Source organism: Mustela erminea, chromosome 6 (assembly GCF_009829155.1).
Source record: "Mustela erminea isolate mMusErm1 chromosome 6, mMusErm1.Pri, whole genome shotgun sequence".
Classification (NCBI taxonomy): Eukaryota; Metazoa; Chordata; class Mammalia; order Carnivora; family Mustelidae; genus Mustela; species Mustela erminea.
Genome location: NC_045619.1, coordinates 38,255,636 through 38,277,516, shown reverse-complemented (window position 1 = coordinate 38,277,516; position 21,881 = coordinate 38,255,636). Strand labels below are relative to the sequence as shown.

The following is a 21,881-nucleotide window of genomic DNA, read 5'->3' as shown; positions in this document are numbered from 1 at the left end:
GAAATAGCGTACGCCGTTATCAGCATCCCCCACCAGAGTGATACAGTTGTTAACAACCGAGGAACATATACTGACAACATTGTGATCACCCCAAATTCGTAAGTTTACCTTATGGTTCACTTTTAGTACTGTATATTCTCTGGGTTTGGAGAAATGTATAATGACATACACTGATTATTTTGGTATCATGCAAAATACTTTCATCAACCTAAAATCCGCTGTTCTCTGCCTATTTGTCTCTTCCCACCCCCTTCACTCTCTTTGTAGGCATCTATTTCTTTCCATGATCTTGTTTTAATTTTGGTCTTCCCCAGACCTGTTTTAAATGTGGGTGATGTCATCCATTTCTTATTTACCACCTAGCTCAACTGTTCTTATGTATTTACGTAGCCCACTTTTCTCTTCTGCGTTCCGGACATCAAATTTTCTTCTTTTTTAAAGAAGATTTTTAAAAAAGATTTTATTTTTTTATTTGACAGAGAGAGAGCACCCACAGGCAGGGGGAGTGGCAGACAGAGGGAGAGGGAGAAGCACGGTCCCCGTAGAGCAAGGAGCTCAATGCGGGGCTTGATCCCAGCATCGTGGAATCATGACCTGAGCCAAAGGCAGGCTCTTAACTGACTGAGCCACCCAGGCACCCCTATCTTATTTTCTTCTGATTATCTGTTTAGGAATTTTCCACAGACACTTCAAGATTGCCCAGACTGTCCTTTCCTTCCCACCAACCTGCTCTACTTCCTCTATTTCTCACCTCTGTGAAAAACAGAATAATGTGAAACTGAAAATATGGAGTATAGAAATTTTGTTCATTTTATTTTTTTATTTAAAACATCCAGGTTCGTGCTTGCTTTGGCAGCACATATACTAAAATTGGAACGATAAAACATCTAGGTTCATGAAATTTAATTTTACTAAAAGAGTTATAGAAAGATCTAAAGATCTTATGCAATACCAGTGAAATAAGGAATGTGTGATATTTTCTCCCAACATTCTTATCACTATGGAAAATCTCATGAAATTTCATTTTGGTCAGCTTTTTGTAGGAAAACCCAAGACATAGCATAGTTACCTCTGTCTACTCTGTGTTTTCTTCTTGATGATCCATTTATTAAAAATTTCCTTCCACTCAAAAATAAATCTGTTCTCTACCAGATAGCCTGACCTCTAGAGACCCAAGGCACATCAGTTTGATACCATTTTTTTTCCCCCCCTGTGGAACTTTGCATCAACTTGAGGAAAACTATTGACAGTCTTTTTTTTTTTTTTTAAGATTTTTAAAATTTCTTTGAGAGAGGGGGTGAGAGGGACAGAGGGAGAGACAGTCTTAAGCAGACTCTGCCCTGAGTGCGAAGCCTGACCCTGAGATCATGACCTGAGGTGAATCCCAAGAGTCATAGCTTAAATGACTGTACCACCCAGGTGCTCTTTATTGACAGTCTTTAATCACATTTTCATCATTCTCTTTTGGGGCCTCCTTTATCTTTTCACAGTCAGGGAATGAAGTTCTAATAAAGATTCCTCAAATCACAGTTCATCTCTGACTCTCCCAAGCCGGCCTCCCAGCATGCCAGTCTCTTTTCAAGTAGACCAGTGAGTGTATATATATCGTTGTTTCCTGCTGTTAGCATGATTTTTATAAACTGTTAAATTAGAATGTACTCTTCCAGTAGTTCTTGTTACTGGCTTCTGGTATCAGGTTCAGGTCATATGGTCATGACAGCCAAAGCGAGGGTGCCCAAGGTATCATGATGGTTGCTGTGAATTATTCAAAGGGGTGTAAGATACAGTCTCTGCTTTTATGATACTTAAAAATAATTTAGGAGGTAAATGAAACATCAAAGTAACTATTAAGAAAAACTTCCTTTATAATAATAGCTGAGTCCTATAGTGTCTCCTAAGTGCAAAGCTCCATTCTGTGTGATTTACTTGTATGCCATATGAGGAAATTGGAGCACAGGGAGTTAGCTTGCCCATGTGGACATGCATCAGAGTCTGCTCTTAACCATTATATTCTATAACCTCTACGTTAAGGTGGTCTCTTGAGGTTAACATCAAAGTCACCTCCTGGGTTATAATCCCTGTGGCAGGTAGCGAAAGACATCACCTCATTCACTCTTGCTGAATAAGTATGAGTTTGTTACTCGACTTTGAGGATAAAGACAGTGTCTTATTCATCATTCTACCCCAGCTTCCAGTTACGGCCTGGCACTCAGCAGGAATGTGATGAAGGAAAGATTAATAGTTCTGTCTTCCAATCTAGAAAGTTTAAACCGGTAACTCTCATTTAGTTCTCACAACAAATTTATGAGGGAAGTACTGTTATTGTTCTCATTTATAGATAAAGGAAGATGGAGCTCAGAAAAATCCTGGTCACACTGCTAAGAGATGGCCCTGCCAGGCTTTGAATCTGTGTCAGTCTGACCAGTGCTCTGTGCCCTGACCACTTACGTGTACTGTCTCCAATCCTCTGTCTTTTTGCTAAGCTGCAGCCCACTATGTGCAGTTTTTCAAGGAAACAGTATTCTTCTATTCTGTTAGGTGGAATTGGAACAGATTGTTTTAACATCTCTTACCTGTGAGCATTGAGGTTGGTGATACTCACCAGTGACATCCTGTAGTAGAAAGGTATCAATGACCTCCCTTGATGCCTCTGGCTTATTCGGTGAGCTGAAATAAAGTAACTAATCTGTAATGAATAGTGGGGTCTATACTTGGCATTGTGTTGGGCCTTTACCTGCACTGCCTCTGTAATTAATTTAGGATGTTGGTTCTATTATCACAGCCATTTTATGGATGAGAAAATAAAAGCTTAATGTGAGACTCAGCAATTTGCTTGAAGACATAAGGCCAATGGGTGAATAAAAGTGAACTCTGTTTTTGGCTCCAATAATTCATGAAGGATACATATATTTGGAAGATATGACACCTGTTTCTTGTTCTCGGCTTAATTTGTACATCTTATTTCAGAAGGACGGTCATCTCACATGGACAGATGGATCATCTTTTGGCCTTAAGAAAAATGAAACCTTTTCTTTTCCAATGCTACCCAAGAATGAAACAGATTGCTACATTTTGCAACAAAATGCAACTGGATCAAACTATTTCTATACAAGATTTTTCTGTTATGTTCCACTGCCATATATTTGTAAATATGAACGTAATTATTTTTATTAATATTCTTATACCATGTAACTCACTGTCATTATTGTAAAGATAGAATTATGATTTTTGATTACAAACAATCCTCCTCTGTATTTTTTTCAGCACCTTCTCTGCAGGAAAACCTTTTAATCCATATAAAGGATGTTGGAACAACTGAAGTTGTATTTGGTTGGCATAATTGGAATGTTTGGAACACTTTGAATAAGTGGCTAAAACTGGGATATAAAATTATCATTAAGTATTATTTAGATTATACAGAAGAACAATATTTTGAAAGCATATCCCCAAATACTACAGAAAAAACAATTACCAAATTGTTTCCTGGCCATATTTACAGATTTTTACTCTTTGCAGTAAATGAATGGGAGGCAAGAACTATGTTAAGTTCAGTATTTATTGTTGAAACACGTAAGTTACAAAATCTCTGAAAATGTGATTTTTCAGTTATTGAATATCATAACTAGCAGATATTTCCTGAGGGTTTGGTATTTTCTCATAACACTCTTGACATACCTAGATCTTTAACCATTTTAAATTACAGTGGATCTGTTTGACTTTGCTATTAAACTAGATAGCCATAAGGGCAGGAACTATATCTTACTTGTCTTAACAACACAGACTAGACTGGTGTCCAGCCCACAGTGGATAATTGAGACATTTTTTTTTTTGGAACTTAAGTTTTGATATGTACTAAGAGCAGGAGATAAACAGACATGCATTGTGGATTTGGGGAGACTTGCAATGAAGAGAATTAGTAAGGAAGAAAAGTAAAAGCAAACAAAAGATAGCAAAGTGTAGGAAAATGTAGGAGCCTAAATTATCAATCACTTAGTGATACATTTAATAAGTGCTTTCTAGAATTCAGAAGATGGGTGATGGGAAGACTCATGAAAAGGGGAGGCTTAGCTTCAAACTTGAAGGAAAACACATTGTGAGCAAAAGTATGGAGACAGCAGTTTGTGGGGAAAGAATTGTGTAGGTTAACTGGAAAAGATTTCCTCAGGCATGAAGGTAAAAACAGTTGGAGTGGTGAAGTGTACCAGATTTGGGAGTGCCAGGGGTGTGAATCTCAGATGGTTGGACTTGACCTTAGAAGCATTGGAAATCCATTAAGTGCAGTTTCTAAAACTCACTTTACCTTTTACGAAACACTTTTAATGCATAATCTCACAAAGGTCGTACCTCAGCCCTGGGAGTAGCTATATAGAAATGAGAAAACTGAGCTTCGGAAAGGTTAAATAAACTGACTAGAGGAACATGCTTTGTTAGCCACACAGGAACCCAGATGGTCTCATTTGAACTCTTGAGCTATTGCTTCTAAAGAAAGGATCGAAAGGAATGGGTGTACTGTGTGCATGCGTGTGTGTGTGTGTGTGTGTGTGTGTGTGTATGTGTGTGTGTGTGTTTGGAGGTTAGGGATGGATATGGGTTTGAAGTTGATACGTGCAAGGTGCTTTTTAAAGAAAATTAATCTGGAAGGATGGATTAGAAAAACCACTGACTGGGATTGGTTGAAATGCTTTGGTGTAGGGAAAGATTTCTGCGAGGATGAATACCTGAGGTCTAGTGATGACAGAAATGAAGAATAAGGAATAGGAAGTCCCTGCTCTCTAGTCTGACAGGGCAGAAGGGTTAAGAGGCATTTAAGATATGATCACAGAATGCCAGAAATGCCATTTTTGGTGGTTTTGTTATAATAATAATGATTGAACCAATAACAGAGGTCAAATGATTTGTGAAGTGCTCTCCATTCCTTATCTCATTTAATCTTCTTAATAATGTTCCAATATCGCTACTACTGTAATTCCCATTGTACAGTCAAAAGAAAAATACAGGCTCAGGGAAAGTAAATAATTTACTCAGGGAGTAGAGACATACAGTAGAAAAGCTAGGTCTCAAATCCAGTTTTCCTTTTCTCCAACCTAGAATATTAGGGAAGTACTGAGAGGTGCTAGAGTATTCTGCCACATTATATCACTAATATGATCTATTTTTCTGATTTTTGAAATCTCCCAGGCCCATTATCAGCTCAGAATGTCACAGTGACTCTTGTGACCCCAACAGAAGTATTTTTACATTGGAATCCTCCAGATCTTATGTCTTTTCACCATTATCTTGTGACTATTTTGGATGTGGAAAACAACAAATCAGAAGAGGTGCTTGTTGAAAAATTCAGCACATCAGTGAAAATTGGAGATCTGAAATCTTTCCATCATTATCAGATATATCTATTCAGTGTTGGGGAAAGAGGAACTTTAAGCTGCTTTGAGAGACCTATCTCAGCCGTTACAGGTAAGCACAGGCCGATTTTGCCTTTTAATAAAAAATTTAAACTTCATATTTTGAAATTTATCTGCTGAAGTTCAATTATGTTGATCCTTCATCGGTATAAATACAGTTAAACATTTGAGTGTTAAATCAAAATTTAGCATAGATTCTATGGACTAAATTCGTTTAGATTTACATGAACACTTTAAACATCTGCGTTGTTCCTACAAGAGTTCCTAGAAGACATATTTCTTATAATAGCCTTGGCTGGGAAAAAAGTTATCATGAAACATGAAGATTAGTTCATCCACTTCTAGATCCAGCATATTGGTCTGCATATTCTTTTACTCAAATTCATTTTCTTACACAGTGTGAGGAGTTCACCTCTAGGGGGCAGTATCACTCCAGGACTTTGGGCAATTGCATTTATAATCCTTCACCTCCACATGCCAATTTTGAATTCTTGTCTGGAACATAATCATTAGAGTAACCCATCTTTTAATAAAGCAGTAGGTATACTTTTATGAGTCACTTTTTTTTGAAAAGATTACAGTATTATATGAAACAACGCATAGCTAAACACTTTTTGGAGTATATTCCTGCGTGTGTAATTGTTTGTAATTGTATTGTTTGTGCATGTGTATTTAACATGCCTATATGCAAAGTTCTTTAGCTGAAATTCCAGTCAAGTCAGAATAGCTAAAATTTAAACATGCTAGACCAAGGTAGGAGAAATGCAAAATGTGCACAGCCATAGAGCAATTAGCCTTCTCATACTTATTGGGAATACTCGCAATACTTTGAAAATAAAACAACAAAAGGTGCTATTCAATGAGAACTAAATGCAAATGCTTAACATACATGTATGCAGTGTTGCAAATCCTAAGCAAACGTATTTTTCCAAATGGATAGTAGATAGCCAATTTTTTCTCTTCCTTGAGCTCAGACAAAGCTCCCTTCAATGGATAAATGCTTGGTTGACTCTATTACACTTATGAAGATGCTTTCTTTTCTTTTTCTCTTTTTTTATTATATATGCTTCATGTGTACAATATTATAATTCAACATCTGTATACACTACACAGTGATCACTCAAAAGTCTAGTTACCCTCCATCATGCTGCCCTTGACCCCCTTTACCCCTTTTGCCTACTCTCCAATACAGATCTTCTCCGGTAACCTTTGGTCTCTTCTCTGTAAATGTTTCCATTTGTAACTGACAGGAAGACTAGGAGGATTTCTCATAGATTTGTTCATTTTGAAGTCAAATTAGAATCTTCCATGGCATATACCTGCTTACTAGAGGGACAGGAAGAAGGTACATGTGTGTCTGCACTTTTAATTTTGGGGTCATTTGCTCTGTGTATTAACTGTAAACTGACATAGCAGTGCATATGTAGAAATTAGTAATCCCGTGTTCTTTTACTCTTAAGCTTAAGGCAATATCCTTTTTTCATTCATTATTCATTCAATATGTTATTTTTTTAGTATCAGTAATAGGTACTGGAGATGACTAGTATCTAGACTAGAATGATAATAGGTACTAGAGATGCAAAGATGAATAAAACCTAGCTTCTGACTTTAAAGGGCTATGTGCTAATAGAGTGAGACAAGTAATTTAAAAAACAGTGATAATGCTGTCTTATAGTTGCAACTATAGGGGTTCTGCTCTGGGGACTATGGGCCCATAAGAAGGATCAGTTAACCCAGAAGTCTTCTGGTGGAGTCATGCACTGCTTCAGGAGGAAGACTAGGAGTTCGCCAGGGGGCAGTAGCGAGGCAAGAGGATGCTGTGAGTAGGGCAAACAGCAAGTGCACAGGCAGAGAGGACCAAAAAAGAGGCATCTAGGTAGCTATACCTGGGAAAGCCAGAACTTTTAGAAAGGACTGACATTTGATCATTAGCAAATTGGTAAATAGTTTGGCAAGGCTGAAGTACGGGGGCATGCAGAGAATCTAGAAAGTGTAAGCTAGGCACAGAATAGGAAGAGCTTTCATACATATTAAGGAGTATATTTTATTCAGTAAAATTTAACTTTTATGGGTCATGAAGTCTTTTGAGAATGTGGAAAGATTAATGGACCCTTTCCCATAAAAATGCACATGCATAAACAGAAATTTGTGTGAGTAATTATAGGGCTATCACAGACTTACCAGATCTCATCTTTTCCTCAATCTCTGCTTATGTGTGGCATTCATAGATTTCATCTAAGTCCTGCACTGAAGTAAATGTTCGTGAGTTTTGCAATCACACAAGAACAAAGATCTGAAGTTGTTTCACCCTGGAATCTTGTGGGCAGCTTGTCTAATTGGATTATTCTAGCATTCTCTGATCATTTTTATATACATAATTAATTTCAATGCCTCTAGTCAGACCAGCTACAGTTTTGTGAAGCGGTATAGGATGAGCAGATTATGGGTCTGACCCAGAGTGATATTTTCCTGAGAACTAAAAATATGGTCAGTCTTTATTGTGTTGATAGGAAGTGAATCTCAAAACAGATTAAAAGTCAAGTTACAGTTTTTGGGAATAAACTAATGACAAAAATTGTAAAGAATTCTTTGAAGATTATTTAAAGTATAACTACTGAACAGTTTAAAATTACATAAGTATTCTTGGACATAAATTAATGATTGATCTTTGTTTTGGTGAACTATTGAAAGTTCAGAGGAAGTATATGACATGGGATAAACAATTAAGCCTAAAAGGAGGGGATTACTATTTTGACAGAATTGTATAGTATTAAAAATCACAAGGGTTGATAGTCGTGTAAATTGTATAAGGAGCTAATTAGCCCCAAGTATTTTCTTCAGTTATTATGATAGACTATCAAGAGCTCTCTGATGATTTTCTGTAAGAATAGCAACGACAACCTGGTATCATCCTATTTTCAAATAGATATCACACCTTCGGAAATTAGAAAAGTAATATAAAGTTATAACTATTTCTAGGATAAATACGAGTCTCAAAGTCTAAAAAAAAAATCTACATGTTAATAACTCCCAAGTGTATATCTTCAGCCCCCAGACATTACTCCTGAGCTTCAGACTTATATATGTTTACAGTAATATATCTTATTTGGATATCTGATAGACATCTTAAATCCAATATGTCCAAAATGGAACTACAGATGTTTCCACCCAAATCTGCTGTACCTACAACTATGTCAGGTCAGTTCATGGCTATTTCATTCCTCCGGTTGTTTAGGTCAAAAACCTTGAAGGCATCCTCAGCTCTTCTGTTTTTCTTACAGCCTACACCCTAGCTGTCAGGAAATCCTACTGTTTCTATCTTTGCAATGAATCTAGAATCTGAATACTTCTCCCTGCTTTCCTTATGGTTGCTGTCATCCAGGCCACCACTTTCTCTCGCCAGGAGTCCTGGGCTTGCCTCCTCTGTTTCAACCATTGGCTCTCTGTGGGGTTGGTTATTAACGTTAACACCCAAGTGATTCTTTTAAATTTAGGCGAGATCATGCTTCTGCACATAATTGTAGTTGCTACCTACTTTGTTCAAAGTAAAAGCCCATGAAACCTCTGGGTTTCTGTTATCCCCTGACCTCATTCTACTACTTTGTCCTTTCACTCTGGTTTTCTGTATTTGAAGATAACAAGTAAACTCCCACCATGTAAAAGCTTTTATAATAGGTTATAATAGGTTATAATTATAAGCAAAATTTTTCCCCCTGCCTGGAAAACTCTTCTTCCAGATATTGAATATCTATCTTTTTAAAAAATTTATTATGTTCAGTTAGCCAATATATAGTACATCATTAGTTTTTTGATGTAGTATTCAAAGATGTATTAATTGTGTATAACACTCAGTACTCATCAGATCATGTGTCCTCCTTCATGCCCATCACCTAACCCTATTCCCCTACCCACTCCCTTCTGTAACCTTCAGTTTGTTTCCCTGGAGTCCAGAGTGTCTCATTGTCTTCCTCTCTGATTTCTCCCATAAGTTTTCCCTCCCTTCCTCTATGGTCTTCTGAGCTATTCCTTATGCTCTACATATAAATGAAACCATATGATAATTGTCTTTCTCTGCTTGACTTACTTCACTTAGCATAATCCCCTCCAGTTCCATCCATGTCAATGTAAATGATACGTATTCATCCTTTTTAATGGCTGAGTAATATTCCATTGTATATATAAACCACATCTTCTACTTTCTTAACCTCCTTCCAATGCTTAGCTCAAAATCTCATCCTTTCAAAGACACCTGCCCTAGATTCCCTATTTAATACCACAACTTTCCCCCAAAGCCACCTCCTTCCTGGGCTCCCTAGCCTTAGCTTACTTTTTCTTTTTTCCCTTAGCCTAATCATATCTAAAGTACTATATAATATTTACATTTATTTTATGATTGTTTATTGTGTATTTCCACCCATTACAATATAAACTGCATAAGGCAGTGATCTTTGTTATTTTTTGTGCTGGTGACTGCCTGGTATGTTAGTAGGTGCCATGCACATTTGATGAAAAAAGGAATAACCTTGGCAATAGAAACCTTACTCTGATGGAACTCTTAAAAATCTGAAGAATTTGGGGTGCCTGGGTGGATCAGTGGGTTAAGCCCCTGCCTTCGGCTCAAGTTATCATCTCAGAGACCTGGAATTGAGCCCCGCATCGGGCTCTCTGCTCTGTGGGGAGCCTGCTTCTGACTCTCTCTCTGCCTGCCTCTCTGCCTACTTCTGATTTCTCTCTCTTTCTGTCAAATAAATAAATAAAATCTTTTTTTAAAATCTGAAGAATTTGCCAAAGACTCTAGATTTCCTTAATGTGCAATGTGCTTAATCTTATTGACAAATCTTACATAGTAATAACAAGACATATTTTTCTCTAAAATTGAGTCTATTTTAAGTCATGGTGATGTAGGGATTTGCTAAATTTTACTGTAAACAGGAACTAATATTGGATTAAGACATTTTTTACTCCAGAGCAAGAGTAATGCTAACAATAAACTAAGATAAGTCTATCTACTTATCTGTTTTTTTGAAGGTATTAATCCTCCTCAGAAGGTTCACATTAAACCTGAAGATGTGAGAGAGGACAGTATAATTCTTCAGTGGGAATCCCCACCAGATGGCCACGAGGTCTACATTCAAATCAAACCCTCATCAGATATAAGAGAAGTCCTGAAGCTTTTTGTAAGGAATGCTAATAGATTAAAGATTGATCATTTAACCCCTGGGATGACATATGACATTGGAATGGCAACAGTGATGAATGGGAATTTGAGTGAGCTGGTAACCATTCAACAGACTCTAAGTGAGAATCAAATGTTTTTCATTCATAACAGATATCTGCTGATTTGGGGCTATTGTGGAACATTCCCTGACACTCCCCTCTGGTAGTAGGTTTTATCTTTTTAAGTAGATTGTTGGTTGCTTATCTAATGGTAGCCCAGGACCTGGAGTGGTTTGCATTCCTCTTCTCCCGAGAATGCTTAATGCATGAATTAAGGCAACTTTGTTTTTGATTAGAAACTTGACCCTAAAGCCACACCGCCTAAGTCTGAATCTGGACCAAACTAGTTGAGTGGCCCTGAGCAATGTATTTAACATATTTTTGCCTTAATTTACCCATTTCTAAAGTGGGAGAAAATAATGGTATGTACATATTGAATGGATTTTCCTGAGAATAGGTTTAATAAAGGTGAGGGCTTAGAACAGTGCCTGACACATAGCTATATGAATGTCTGTAATTATTATTATAAAGGCATGCTGTTGCAGCACATTGAAAGAAAATACTGACAGTATTTAAAAGGCTTAGGACCAAACCAACGACCAATCTCCATGTTCTTTCTCGAATAAGGTTAATTCATGCAATACGTAATCATTAAAAATCTAAAAAAAGAAATTAAAATAGAAAATGCCAAAACAAATCTATTAAGGAAGGAGAAAGAAAAGAAATGACAAGTAAATAAATAATATTTTTGGATATTTATAAATTGTGTTAAACATTAGGAGGGGAAAAAGCAATGTGGTGTGATGTAACTGAAGAGGGGTGGGCGGTTCTGGTGTGGATGGACTGTAATGGGAGTTACCTAATGGATGAGAAGGAGCCACAGGGCGATCAGGTGGATGAAGGGTGCGGTAGGCACCAACACCCAGTGTAAAGGCACAAAGGCTATAAAACAGGGAAACGTTTGGTGTATCTGAGACCAAAAAAGGCTGTAATATGCTGTGTCTAATGAAGAGGGAGAAGAGGAATATGAAATGATATTGCAGAGGTATTCAGGGGTTAGATCACAGAGATCTTATAGGCTGTGCTTTTGAGTTTGTTTTGAGGGCAATGGGAAGCCATTCAGAGTTTTATTCAGGAGAGTGTTGGTGTGAGCTCCGTTACAAAAATTCCCCCCGATTGTGTGCAAAGAATGATTTGTAAAGGGTCAGGGATGGAAGTAGGACAGCTGGGTAAGAGTGTCCTAGAATTTAGGGAAAAGATGATGGTGGGCAAGGATGGGAAAGAGCAGATAGAAAGTAGTAGATATATTTTATAGTGTGAAAGTAGGAAGTCTGAGCTTTGGTGATAGAGTGCATGTGAGGAATAAAGGAAGGGCATTTTTGTTTTGTTTTGTTTTGTTTTACTTGTATCTGATTTGGTTAGAAAGAGGTATCTCTGCGGAAGGAAAGAAGATTAGACCTCACAGGCCTTTTTGGCTAATAGTAGGGTAGCCTGATGGGAAAAATGACTTGGTCCAAAAAATTATGTACCAGTAGTGTCCACACTCAACCACATCAATTCTTACCATTTTGTCTTCCAAAGACTAAAACTAATGAATCATTGAATACTACATCAAAAACTAATGATGTACTATATGCTGGCTAACTGAACTTAATAAAAAAAAAAGAAGACTAAAACTAAATTTGTCTATAGCTATTCCATACTTAAATTTCTGAGAAAATGTGCCTGAAGATAATTATCATAGGAAAAGGTTAGGAAAAAAGAAAACATCTGAAAAAAAGATATTTCTAAAAAAAAATATTCCTAAAAATATATATATCATGCCCAACCCCCAAATTTTTATTGGCAGAATGGAAGTACTAAAATTAAAATTCATAAATGGAAAATGAACCAACTATTAACAATATGAGGTTAGAGTGTCCCCACAGTGTCTTGGTGCCTAAGTTTTCTCTTAAAAATTTAGATCATTGAATACATTTTTAAATTGACTTCCAGCTCTAAAGTCCTATTTTTTTCTTTGAGTCCAGGGAACTCAGGAGATTTCAACCCTCTGCTATCTAAAATATAAAAATTTTATCTCCCTTTCTAGAAAGTGAGCTTCTTTGAAATCTTACTCAGCCTGGAATCTCCAGGTGTCCGACAGTTCTTAACTCTGTTTAACTCAAACACATTTGTAAAACTGCTCTCTAGCATGCAGGCTGAAACATGATTAACATATATAAATCCTAGGAAAAATGATAGAATCTGGGGGTTTGAAGTTAAGACAGAAATCTTCTTGCCAATGCCCTACCTGATATGTGATTCCTAGCATAGAGCCTCTCATTATTTTGTAAATGCATCCCTGTAATTTTTCTCTATTATAAGACCGTGTTTGTTTCCAGAAGCATTACAAAGAGAACACATCTACTCCCTGATTCACATGAAAGGACATCAGTTGTTTGGAAATAGCCATTCGGTGTTCCTGGTTTCTACAGTTTCTTCCTTTCTGGTGAATTGTCTTTAGTTCCTTCAAGCATATCACTATTTCTCATAATTCTATTAGCTTTTCTATTCTGTTCTTAACCTTAGAAGCACTACTGGTGCCATCAGATTATTTACCATTCATCATTTTTATTTGTCTCAGATGATATATATTAACCTATCCCAAGGTGCATAAATAGAAATTAATTCTCTGTATGCATCCATTCAACAAACATTTGTTGATAACTGTTACCTACCATGTCCCATTTCTCTTTCTTCCGTACAATTTGAGATGGTTAAAGCATAGAGAGACCTGTACCTGTTAATGACCTTTTGCAGAAGCAGAGAAGAAAATAAAACTCACATCTTCATTGACTTCCCTTTTCTTTTTGAAACATATTTGTCCATCACTCTAAATTATCTTGAAAATAACTAGCCAGATTTGATTTCCAGTTATTATGTTGGTGCACATGAATTGTAACATGTGACCTTTGGGAGGAGGCAGTGCTTAGCAGCACCGACCTTGGGACTGGATTGTCTCAGCTGGAATTCCAGCTCCACGATTATCAGCTTATATCCACTGGAAAGTCCCTCAAGCTTTATTGGCCCTAAGTTCCTTCTCTCTAAAATGGGAATGATGATAATCTTATCTACTGTATGAAATCAATAAAATTTAAGGGCTCAGACACCAAGCAAGCATTCTGAAAATGTTTATTATTGTGACGATTTTTATTTTCTCAGTAGGACTGGACTGTTGGCTTGAGGCGTGAAGAGCATCCCTAGTGTTTCAACTACAGTAAAGCCGTTTGTTTATGTAGTCTCTCATTGTTGGAGGAATTAAGTACTCCTTTTCTTGAGGGAGGGAGAGCTGGTATTTGAATCTCCTTCTTTTTCTCTCAGTATAGAAGGATAAATATTAAGACAGGCTGGAAATCTCTGAGACTTCATTCTTCCTTGCCCATAATAAAACCCTTTGAATTTAGCCTTGTTCCATTTATCTTATATTGAAAAAAAAATCAACAAAACCTCATATAGTCCCCACTGCTTTCACTCCTTTTAAAAGATCTCTTTCATGAGGAAGTGGAGATGCAACGTGGAGAGTTTGGGGGACAGGAAAAGAATAAGAGAAACAAGATGGGATTGGGAGGGAGACAAACTGTAAGACACTTTTAGTCTCACGAAACAAACTGAGGGTTGCGGGGGGGGAGAGTGTGGTTGGGTTATGGACACTGGGGAGGGTGTGTGCTATGGTGAGTGCTGTGAAGTGTATAAACCTGGAGATTCACAGACCTGTACCCCTGGGGCTAATAATACATTATATGTTTATAAAAAATAAAAAATAAAAATAAAAAACAAGAAGGCTAGGATATGAAGGATAAGCCAGGAGATCAGAAATAGTCAGTACAGATTATTGCTGGGGTCCACTAGTAAATGAGCATGTAAATTGGGCAACAGCAGAAATGGTGAAGAGGAATAACAGATATGTGAGTTATTAAAGGGGCACACACAAAGAAACTTAGTGTAGACTGTATATAGTTTGGGATGGAGAGGAAGGAGGACTCCATGTTGATTCTTGTCTTTCTGGCTATGGTGATTTGATGACTGTTACCATGACAATCCAACCCTTCTGTCCCAAATGAAAAAGTTTTATAATTTACTAATGTAATTGTTTTCTTTTTTAACTTAAATGCTGTTAATAAAGATGAGTAGTTTAACATTAAAAAAAAAAGATCTCTTTCAGGAAAATGGGTAAGGATAAAGGTCACAGCCACGAAAGTGGAGACACCTAGATGTCTCCAGAATATGACAATACAATTAATTAATTAATTAATTAATTAATTAATTTGCAATACTTTCTCTCACTTGCGTTTCCAGAGGTTCAGGATACAGTTTTAAAGAGAAGAAAGAACTTTGTCTTGTTTTACACTTTTCCAGCCTTGGTGTCCATCTGCTGTAATATGTCATTTATTGATGTCATTGGTCCCATTTCCCTGAACAAGCGGAACTGATGAAAAACCCCACACTTACTATAGAGAATGTCAAGACTATACAATTTTAGAAACTAAATTAGATAATGCTTATTTAAAGCATTGTCTTTCCTTAGAAGATATCTTCAGTGCCTAGGAACAAGGAAGTGAACTGTTTCCATGACTACACTGGCCACTTATTTCCAATCTCCTGATATTTAATTTCTGCTCAAGGTAGATTTAGAAACTTTCATATCATTGCTCACACATTCAGATGGATTGGATACTTGTGGGATGTCAGACTCGCCTTGGAACAACCATACTTTTTGTTCACAGCTTTGTAACTGAGGAGAGCTGTAAGGGATTTAAAGAGGAAACCCACAAAAAGCATCAGTGATGACAGAAAAAGGAAAGTTAATATAGCTTGAAAAAGAAAAACATGGTAAAAATGCTTTGAAACCCAGTAGTAAACCATATGGTATTTGTTATGATTAATACATTGAACATTTCCTCATAACTCCCCAGACTAAAAAAGGCAAGAAATTTATGTTACAAATGAACGAATTGATGGACATATTGCACAGGTTTTATGTTCTGGAATGCTAATTATAGGTATGTATTTAAATCCTTTTACACTGTACTGGTTCTGGGTAAACTGGCGAAATCACATTATCAAATACAGTATTATTGACTTAAAACAAGTTCCATTACATCAAACCAGATGTCACAAAGAAAACTGAAAAGCAAAGGCTGTCCAATTACTCTCTGGAAGAAAGAATATTTCCTCAGAATGTATCTTAGAAGAAGATATATACTTGGAAGAAAGACACATATAAGGATATACTAGGTTGTATTTCAATAATCCACAAATACAGTTGAAATTAAAATTGACCTGAGGGGGGAAAAATGTGAATAGAATTCATCTGAAATTTCAAATCTGCTCTAAATAGGACAGCAGAGGATTACAGTACAAGAAAGCTCTTACAGAGAGGTCAGCGAGAGTATGAGATGTAAGTGAATCATTCCCCTAAACTGTTGCCAGGACTGCGCTCCTAAAAATGAAATGAAATCTGTTCAGAATCCCTGTGCCCACAGGATAGAGTCTGATCTGACCTCCATAGCACGGCATGCAAAGCCTCTTGCAGACAGCACCCAGCCCCAGAGGTGGCCTTGCCAGCCTGATCCCTGTTCCTCACGTACCCCGGGCTTTTACCACCTGAGCCTGGAACTAAGCACTTTGTATACAAATACAGTCTCTCATTGGATCATCACAATGACCTTGCAGAGTAGATACTAGTCTCCTTCCCATTTTAGGAATGAGGAAACCAAGGCACAGAGTGATTTAGTAACCTGCCAAAGATTAGGGACTAATCTTGCCATAGTTGCCAAAGACTAGTGATTAGTAACTTGTCATGCTAGTAAACAGAGGAAAGAACATGATATTCCCTGAATACACAGTGATGATGATAATCATCCCAATTTCCTTTTTGGTTTCCATGCTTCATTCATCGTTTTCTCTTTGTCTGAAATTCCCTTCTTACCACCTCTCACCACCACATTCTCTTTCTGGTTAACCTGTACTACCCTTTAAGATTCAGATAAAACTTCATAGACTCTGGAAGCCTTCTCCAATGATCTCTGCTAAAATGGTTTTCTTCCTTTCTTCTCAACAGCTTTTTGTTCATGTTACCAGCTCAGCTCTATGCATTTGGGATTTAGTAAGGGATTTGCATATCTCTTTCTTGAGATTGGGAAATCTGAATGCAGGAATCTGGCCTTACTTAACTTTATTTAAGCACTCTTCCTAGTATATAGGTTTTCAAAAGCATTGGCTTAATAAAAATATAAAAAAGGTAAAAAAAATCAGAAAATCTCAGATTCTTAGGTTTTGGAGACTATTCCTGAGAATCAAAAAATGAAAGTTAATCAAGTATTTCCAATATATATGTACATACAGTCTTTCAGAATATCCACCTTATTTTTCTGATATAGTAAACATAAGTTTGCACAGGCTTTTAGTGTTTGTGCATATTCTAGAACATGCCAGACAAAATGGAGAGAAATAGATTTGAAATTAAAAAAAAAAAAAAGCCCACTGGGGTAACTGGGTGGCTCAGATTGTTAAGTGTCTGCCTTTGACTTGGGTCATGATCTCCTGGTCCTGGGATCAAGCCCCACGTCGAGTCCCGTGTCAGGCTCCGAGCTTAGTGGGGAGCCTGCTTCTCCCTCTTCCTCTACCTCTCCCCCTGCTGTGTGCTCTCTCTTTCTCTAATGAATAAATAAAATCTTAAAAAAAAAAAAAGCCCACTACTTATAAATCTCTCTTTTTATCTTTCAGATCCCAAACCAGTCCAAATTGTCATCCCATATGAAAGCCATAGTACCTCTATAATCTTATTTGTTCGAATGCCCAATATTGGAGTGTTTGACGGCATACACGTTGTAATTGAAGGAGGGCCAAATATGACCAAGTCCTTGAAACATGACAGTAAAATAACTGTTGGCAATTTAATCCCAGGCACAGAATATAATTTTTTTGTTTACATCATCAGTGGGACTAAATTAAGTAATAAGTATTATGTGCCTGCAGTTAAATAAGTATTTTAGGATTTACGTGTTTTCTTGATTTTGATTTTGTGTACCATTTCATATTAGTAGGCTACATTTACTTCAATGCAGTTATTTTCAAAGCTCTTCTAAAATAATTACAAATGCCTTTCTACTGAGCCTGATCTTTCGTTGCTCAAGTATGAAGAGCTAACTTTATGTAAAATTGACAAGTCCTGAATTTTTAAATCTATCCATTAACAAAAAATGTATGTGCATATTAATCAGAACTTAAAATGACTTATTTTAAGAGTGAGGAATGTGAATAGTTTTAGGCAAATTATGAGAACTAGGCTATATTTTTTGAGTCTAGAGACACTTAATAGTGTCTCTCAAAGCATGTAATCTTAGCATGTGTTTGCTCTCTCCATGCTGCCTTTGTCTGGAAAGAACTAGTATATATTTTCCCCACTTCTTTGAATATTTAAAATTAGTGTGTATTATATTTGTTCATACCAATACTTATGTTTTGAATTTAATTTTTTTTTTAATTTATTTGACAGACAGAGATCACAAGTAGGTAGAGAGGCAGGCAGAGAGAGAGGAAAGAAAGCAGGCTCCCTGCTGAGCAGAGAACCCGATGCGGGGCTCTATCCCAGGACCCTGGGATCATGACCTGAGCTGAAAGCAGAGGCTTTAACCCACTGAGCCACCCAGGTGCCCCAATACTTACGTTTTGAATTTCATATCAATTTTGGTTTGTCTTTTCTTTAAGTCACTCATAAATTCTACAAATACTCATTTTCAACATCAAAGACACATGAAATTCATCTAAGCTATTGACCTAGTAGATATAGAAATGAATGGCACAGAGTAATAAATGCCAAACAAAAATCATATGTAGTCCTAAAAATGTAATAATTTTGACTATAACATATCCAAGTTCTTCACGTTTTTCTCTTTCACTCTTTAAATGTACACATATATTATTATATTACTGTGTGTCATTTCTTCTCAAATTGTAATCTTTCCATTACTGTTTAAACTCAAGTTTTCATAAAACACTCCCAAACTGCTATCACCAGTCACATACTGTAATATTACTTTAATCAGCTCAGTATACGTTTATACTTTATTTTTGTTTGCAATTTTTATATACTTTTTATATCATATCTATATTCTCTGTCTCTTCCTTGTGTTATAAATCTTTATGGGCAGCATTATATTTGACAGTTCTTGTCTTTAAAAATAATTAGTACTCGATCATCTAAATATATCAATTTTGTGATATAAGTGGCAAAATATATCGATATATAAGATGACAATCTAAAGCAGCAATTTTTTTAGTTTTTATGCAAATTTCTTTTTCTGTATGCTGAATGGAATCTTTAATTTGAAAATAAATTCATCAGATAAGATTTGATTTTAGCGTTAGCCAATATTTGATACAAAGAGGATTCTTTTACTTCCTTGTCTGGACTTCACATTTTTCTCTCTGTTGTCCTTTTAGCGTATGGTAATAGACTCAGAAAGCTTTAATCTCTTTTTTTTCTTTTGGATATCATACAATTTGCACTGTGAATTTCCTGTTATGTAGTTTTTGTGGCAAAACCAAAATCAGCTGCTTGTTACAGTGTTCTCAATGACTCTGAGTATTGCCACTGATTATTATATTTGATAAACTGTCATGGATATATAAACAATTCTTTAAATTAGGATATAGAGATGTTTGATTAATAAACTTTATTCTTTACCCAAAATTATGTTTTTTTCCCCTTTAAAGGGATAAATTAAAAGAAAAACCCAGTTAGAAAACAGAATTTAAATGTGTTGTGTGTTTTGGGTAGGTCTGGAATCGCCATCAGATATCCATGAGGGCAAAGTGACAGACTCTTCCATAGAGATTCTCTGGAATCGAGTTGATGGGAGTTTCCAGCATTATGAAATCACATGCCTGAACTGTACTGCTGCTCTCATGGTACGTTACAGGTGGCTCTTGGAGGCATTAACTCGAATCTTTCATGCTGAACCCAATATTACTGCGTTCTTACACTAGATGGTAGTGAGATTAAATAACCTCCGTGCTTATTTGGTTGTGCTGAATTGTGGAACATTTTTTAAATGAACACTTGCTAATTTATTCTTTTGGATGGATAGGTCCAGAAGGTCGTTCAAGAAGCAGCAACGTTCTCCCACCTGGATCCCACCACAGTGTACACCTTCTCAATTCACACTGAAAGGGGAGGTTTTAAAGACAGCCCTCCTAATGTCAAAGAAATACAAACAGGTACAGCCTGCATAAGCACTTTACGTATTATTCCGTGTTCAGTTATTGGTTTCATTCTTTAGGGAAGATTTAGAAAATAGTTTGTTCTTCCCGGATTTTCTTTATGGACAGACAATTGTCATCTCTTGTCCCTCTTTCTGTTTCCCTTTATATGGGTTAGAATAACCTCTCTTGTATATGTATTGCCAGGCAGTAGTGTGGCTAGTTGCCCGGGGTCTGACCAGATTTTCCATTTGTGATCCAATTCCTTCATTGTTCAGTTAAGCAGGCAATGAAGTGACATTTCCCCAGTGTTAGCAATTTACTCTCCATGGCAGATGGTGATTATTCTAAGCTAGTCATATGAAATAAAAGACGATTGGGAAGGATGTATGTAAAATGTATGCATTTTCATATCTAGATGAAGTAACATTTTCAACTGTCCTACTAAAATAGCTATTTTAGTGACTCTTGACACTGATGTTATGGGAACATTGATCTATGTGTTTAGAAACGGGTCATATCTGGTATTCCTTTACTGTATTAATACAGAATGGAATTGGGAGAGAATATCTTGGCAGTTTTGTTCCTTTCTTATACATGGAAGAATTTTAGAGACAAAACAAAATACATATTATACACTATTTCGTTTAACTTTTTTTCCTTAGGAAGGAAGGGAAGCATTTCATGTTTAGATTGCAATGAACTTTCCTGCTGATTAACCTTGTCACTATTTGGTATTTAATTAGAATGAGTCCGAAAAATCATTAAATATTTCTGAGATTCATGGTGTTGGGAAGAAAAATAATTTTTTCTCTGCCCTTCTATGTCCTTGACTGAGACCCAACACCACCCCGCCACCCCTACTAACTCCTCTAAGACAGATCAACAAGAGAGAAATAAACAGAATTTTAATAACAAGTATACTTCCTGCATATGTAGAAGAGACCCAAGGAATCTGAGAAACTCTCTGAAATGGTCTAAACCACCACCTTAAATATCATCTCCAACTAAAGACAAAAGAAAATATTGAAGGGGTAAGGGAGCCAGTTATGGGAGGCTACCAGGAAAAGCACAGAAAACAAATTTAAGGTTGTTATGAAGATTTAGGTCTGTCTTCTCCATTGTTAAGAGTTTCTAAGAAATTTAGTCAGGCTTCTCCCTCTAGTAGAGGGAGACATTCTTATGAATGGAGATTTCCCTTATAAATGTGTCTCTTAAAAAGGGTAGCTTTTACTCAGTTTTCAGAGTTTCTCCTGTATCTGCTGTTTATTAGAAACAACCAGCTTGAAATAATCCTTATGGCAAAGAGGAATATTTTGGGATGGCATTTTCTGCTCCTTTTTAGTGGTTGCCCAGAACCAAGATATAATCTCTCCCTACATTTTGAGGCAAGGGAAATGTTGGCTGCAGTACTACAATAATATATATTGTGTTCATTTTAAAGTTTAAAATGATACTTGCTGTTTGTTTGTTTCTCTTTTTTGACTTTTAACTTTTCATATGTACCGGGAAGAATAAAAGAACTATCTTGCTTACCCTCAGAGTTTACAGGAAGTAAAACAAATCTTGGGAGTGTTTCAAGACTGTTTTAGAGCAGGTGCTTTGTGTGGTAGAAAATGTTATTTTATGTGTACGTTTTAATGATATAGCCCCGAGTGCCGTTGAATTTATGAACCACAGTAGAAACTCCAATGCAATAACTGTTAGCTGGCCTTCAGCTAGAAGTCTTCTGGATGGATACATTATTTCAATATCCAGCGAATGCTCAATGAAAGAGGAAATCCTGCCTTCCACAGAAAGGTATGAAAATATCGAAGAGAAATTGTGTTACGTTACATGGAACATGAGATTAACATTTTATATATATTTTTGAAAAGCTATATTAGTGGCTTAATATAAACAGAAATTAGAAAAACGTAAGACAACTTTTTGGACTATAGTGTGATTAGAATACCTGAATCAGATGTACAGTAACAAATCCTTTCTGCAAATAAATAATTATAAACCAATTCAGGATGG

General features: G+C 36.4%; 1 protein-coding gene across 1 annotated transcript in view; it reads left to right on the top strand.

Moving 5' to 3' along the window:
• LOC116593460 overlaps positions 1-21,872 on the top strand; it is a 29,702-nt gene extending 7,830 nt beyond the window's left edge. Inside the window, exons 8-14 of the mRNA XM_032347733.1 lie at positions 2,968-3,157; positions 3,265-3,570; positions 5,179-5,454; positions 10,431-10,700; positions 19,441-19,571; positions 19,751-19,880; positions 21,512-21,872. Of these exons, the coding sequence (XP_032203624.1) occupies positions 2,968-3,157; positions 3,265-3,570; positions 5,179-5,454; positions 10,431-10,700; positions 19,441-19,571; positions 19,751-19,880; positions 21,512-21,735 (1,527 nt within the window). The 3' untranslated portion in view covers positions 21,736-21,872. The remainder of the gene's footprint in view (positions 1-2,967; positions 3,158-3,264; positions 3,571-5,178; positions 5,455-10,430; positions 10,701-19,440; positions 19,572-19,750; positions 19,881-21,511) is intronic.
• Positions 21,873-21,881: the final 9 nt, after the last annotated feature.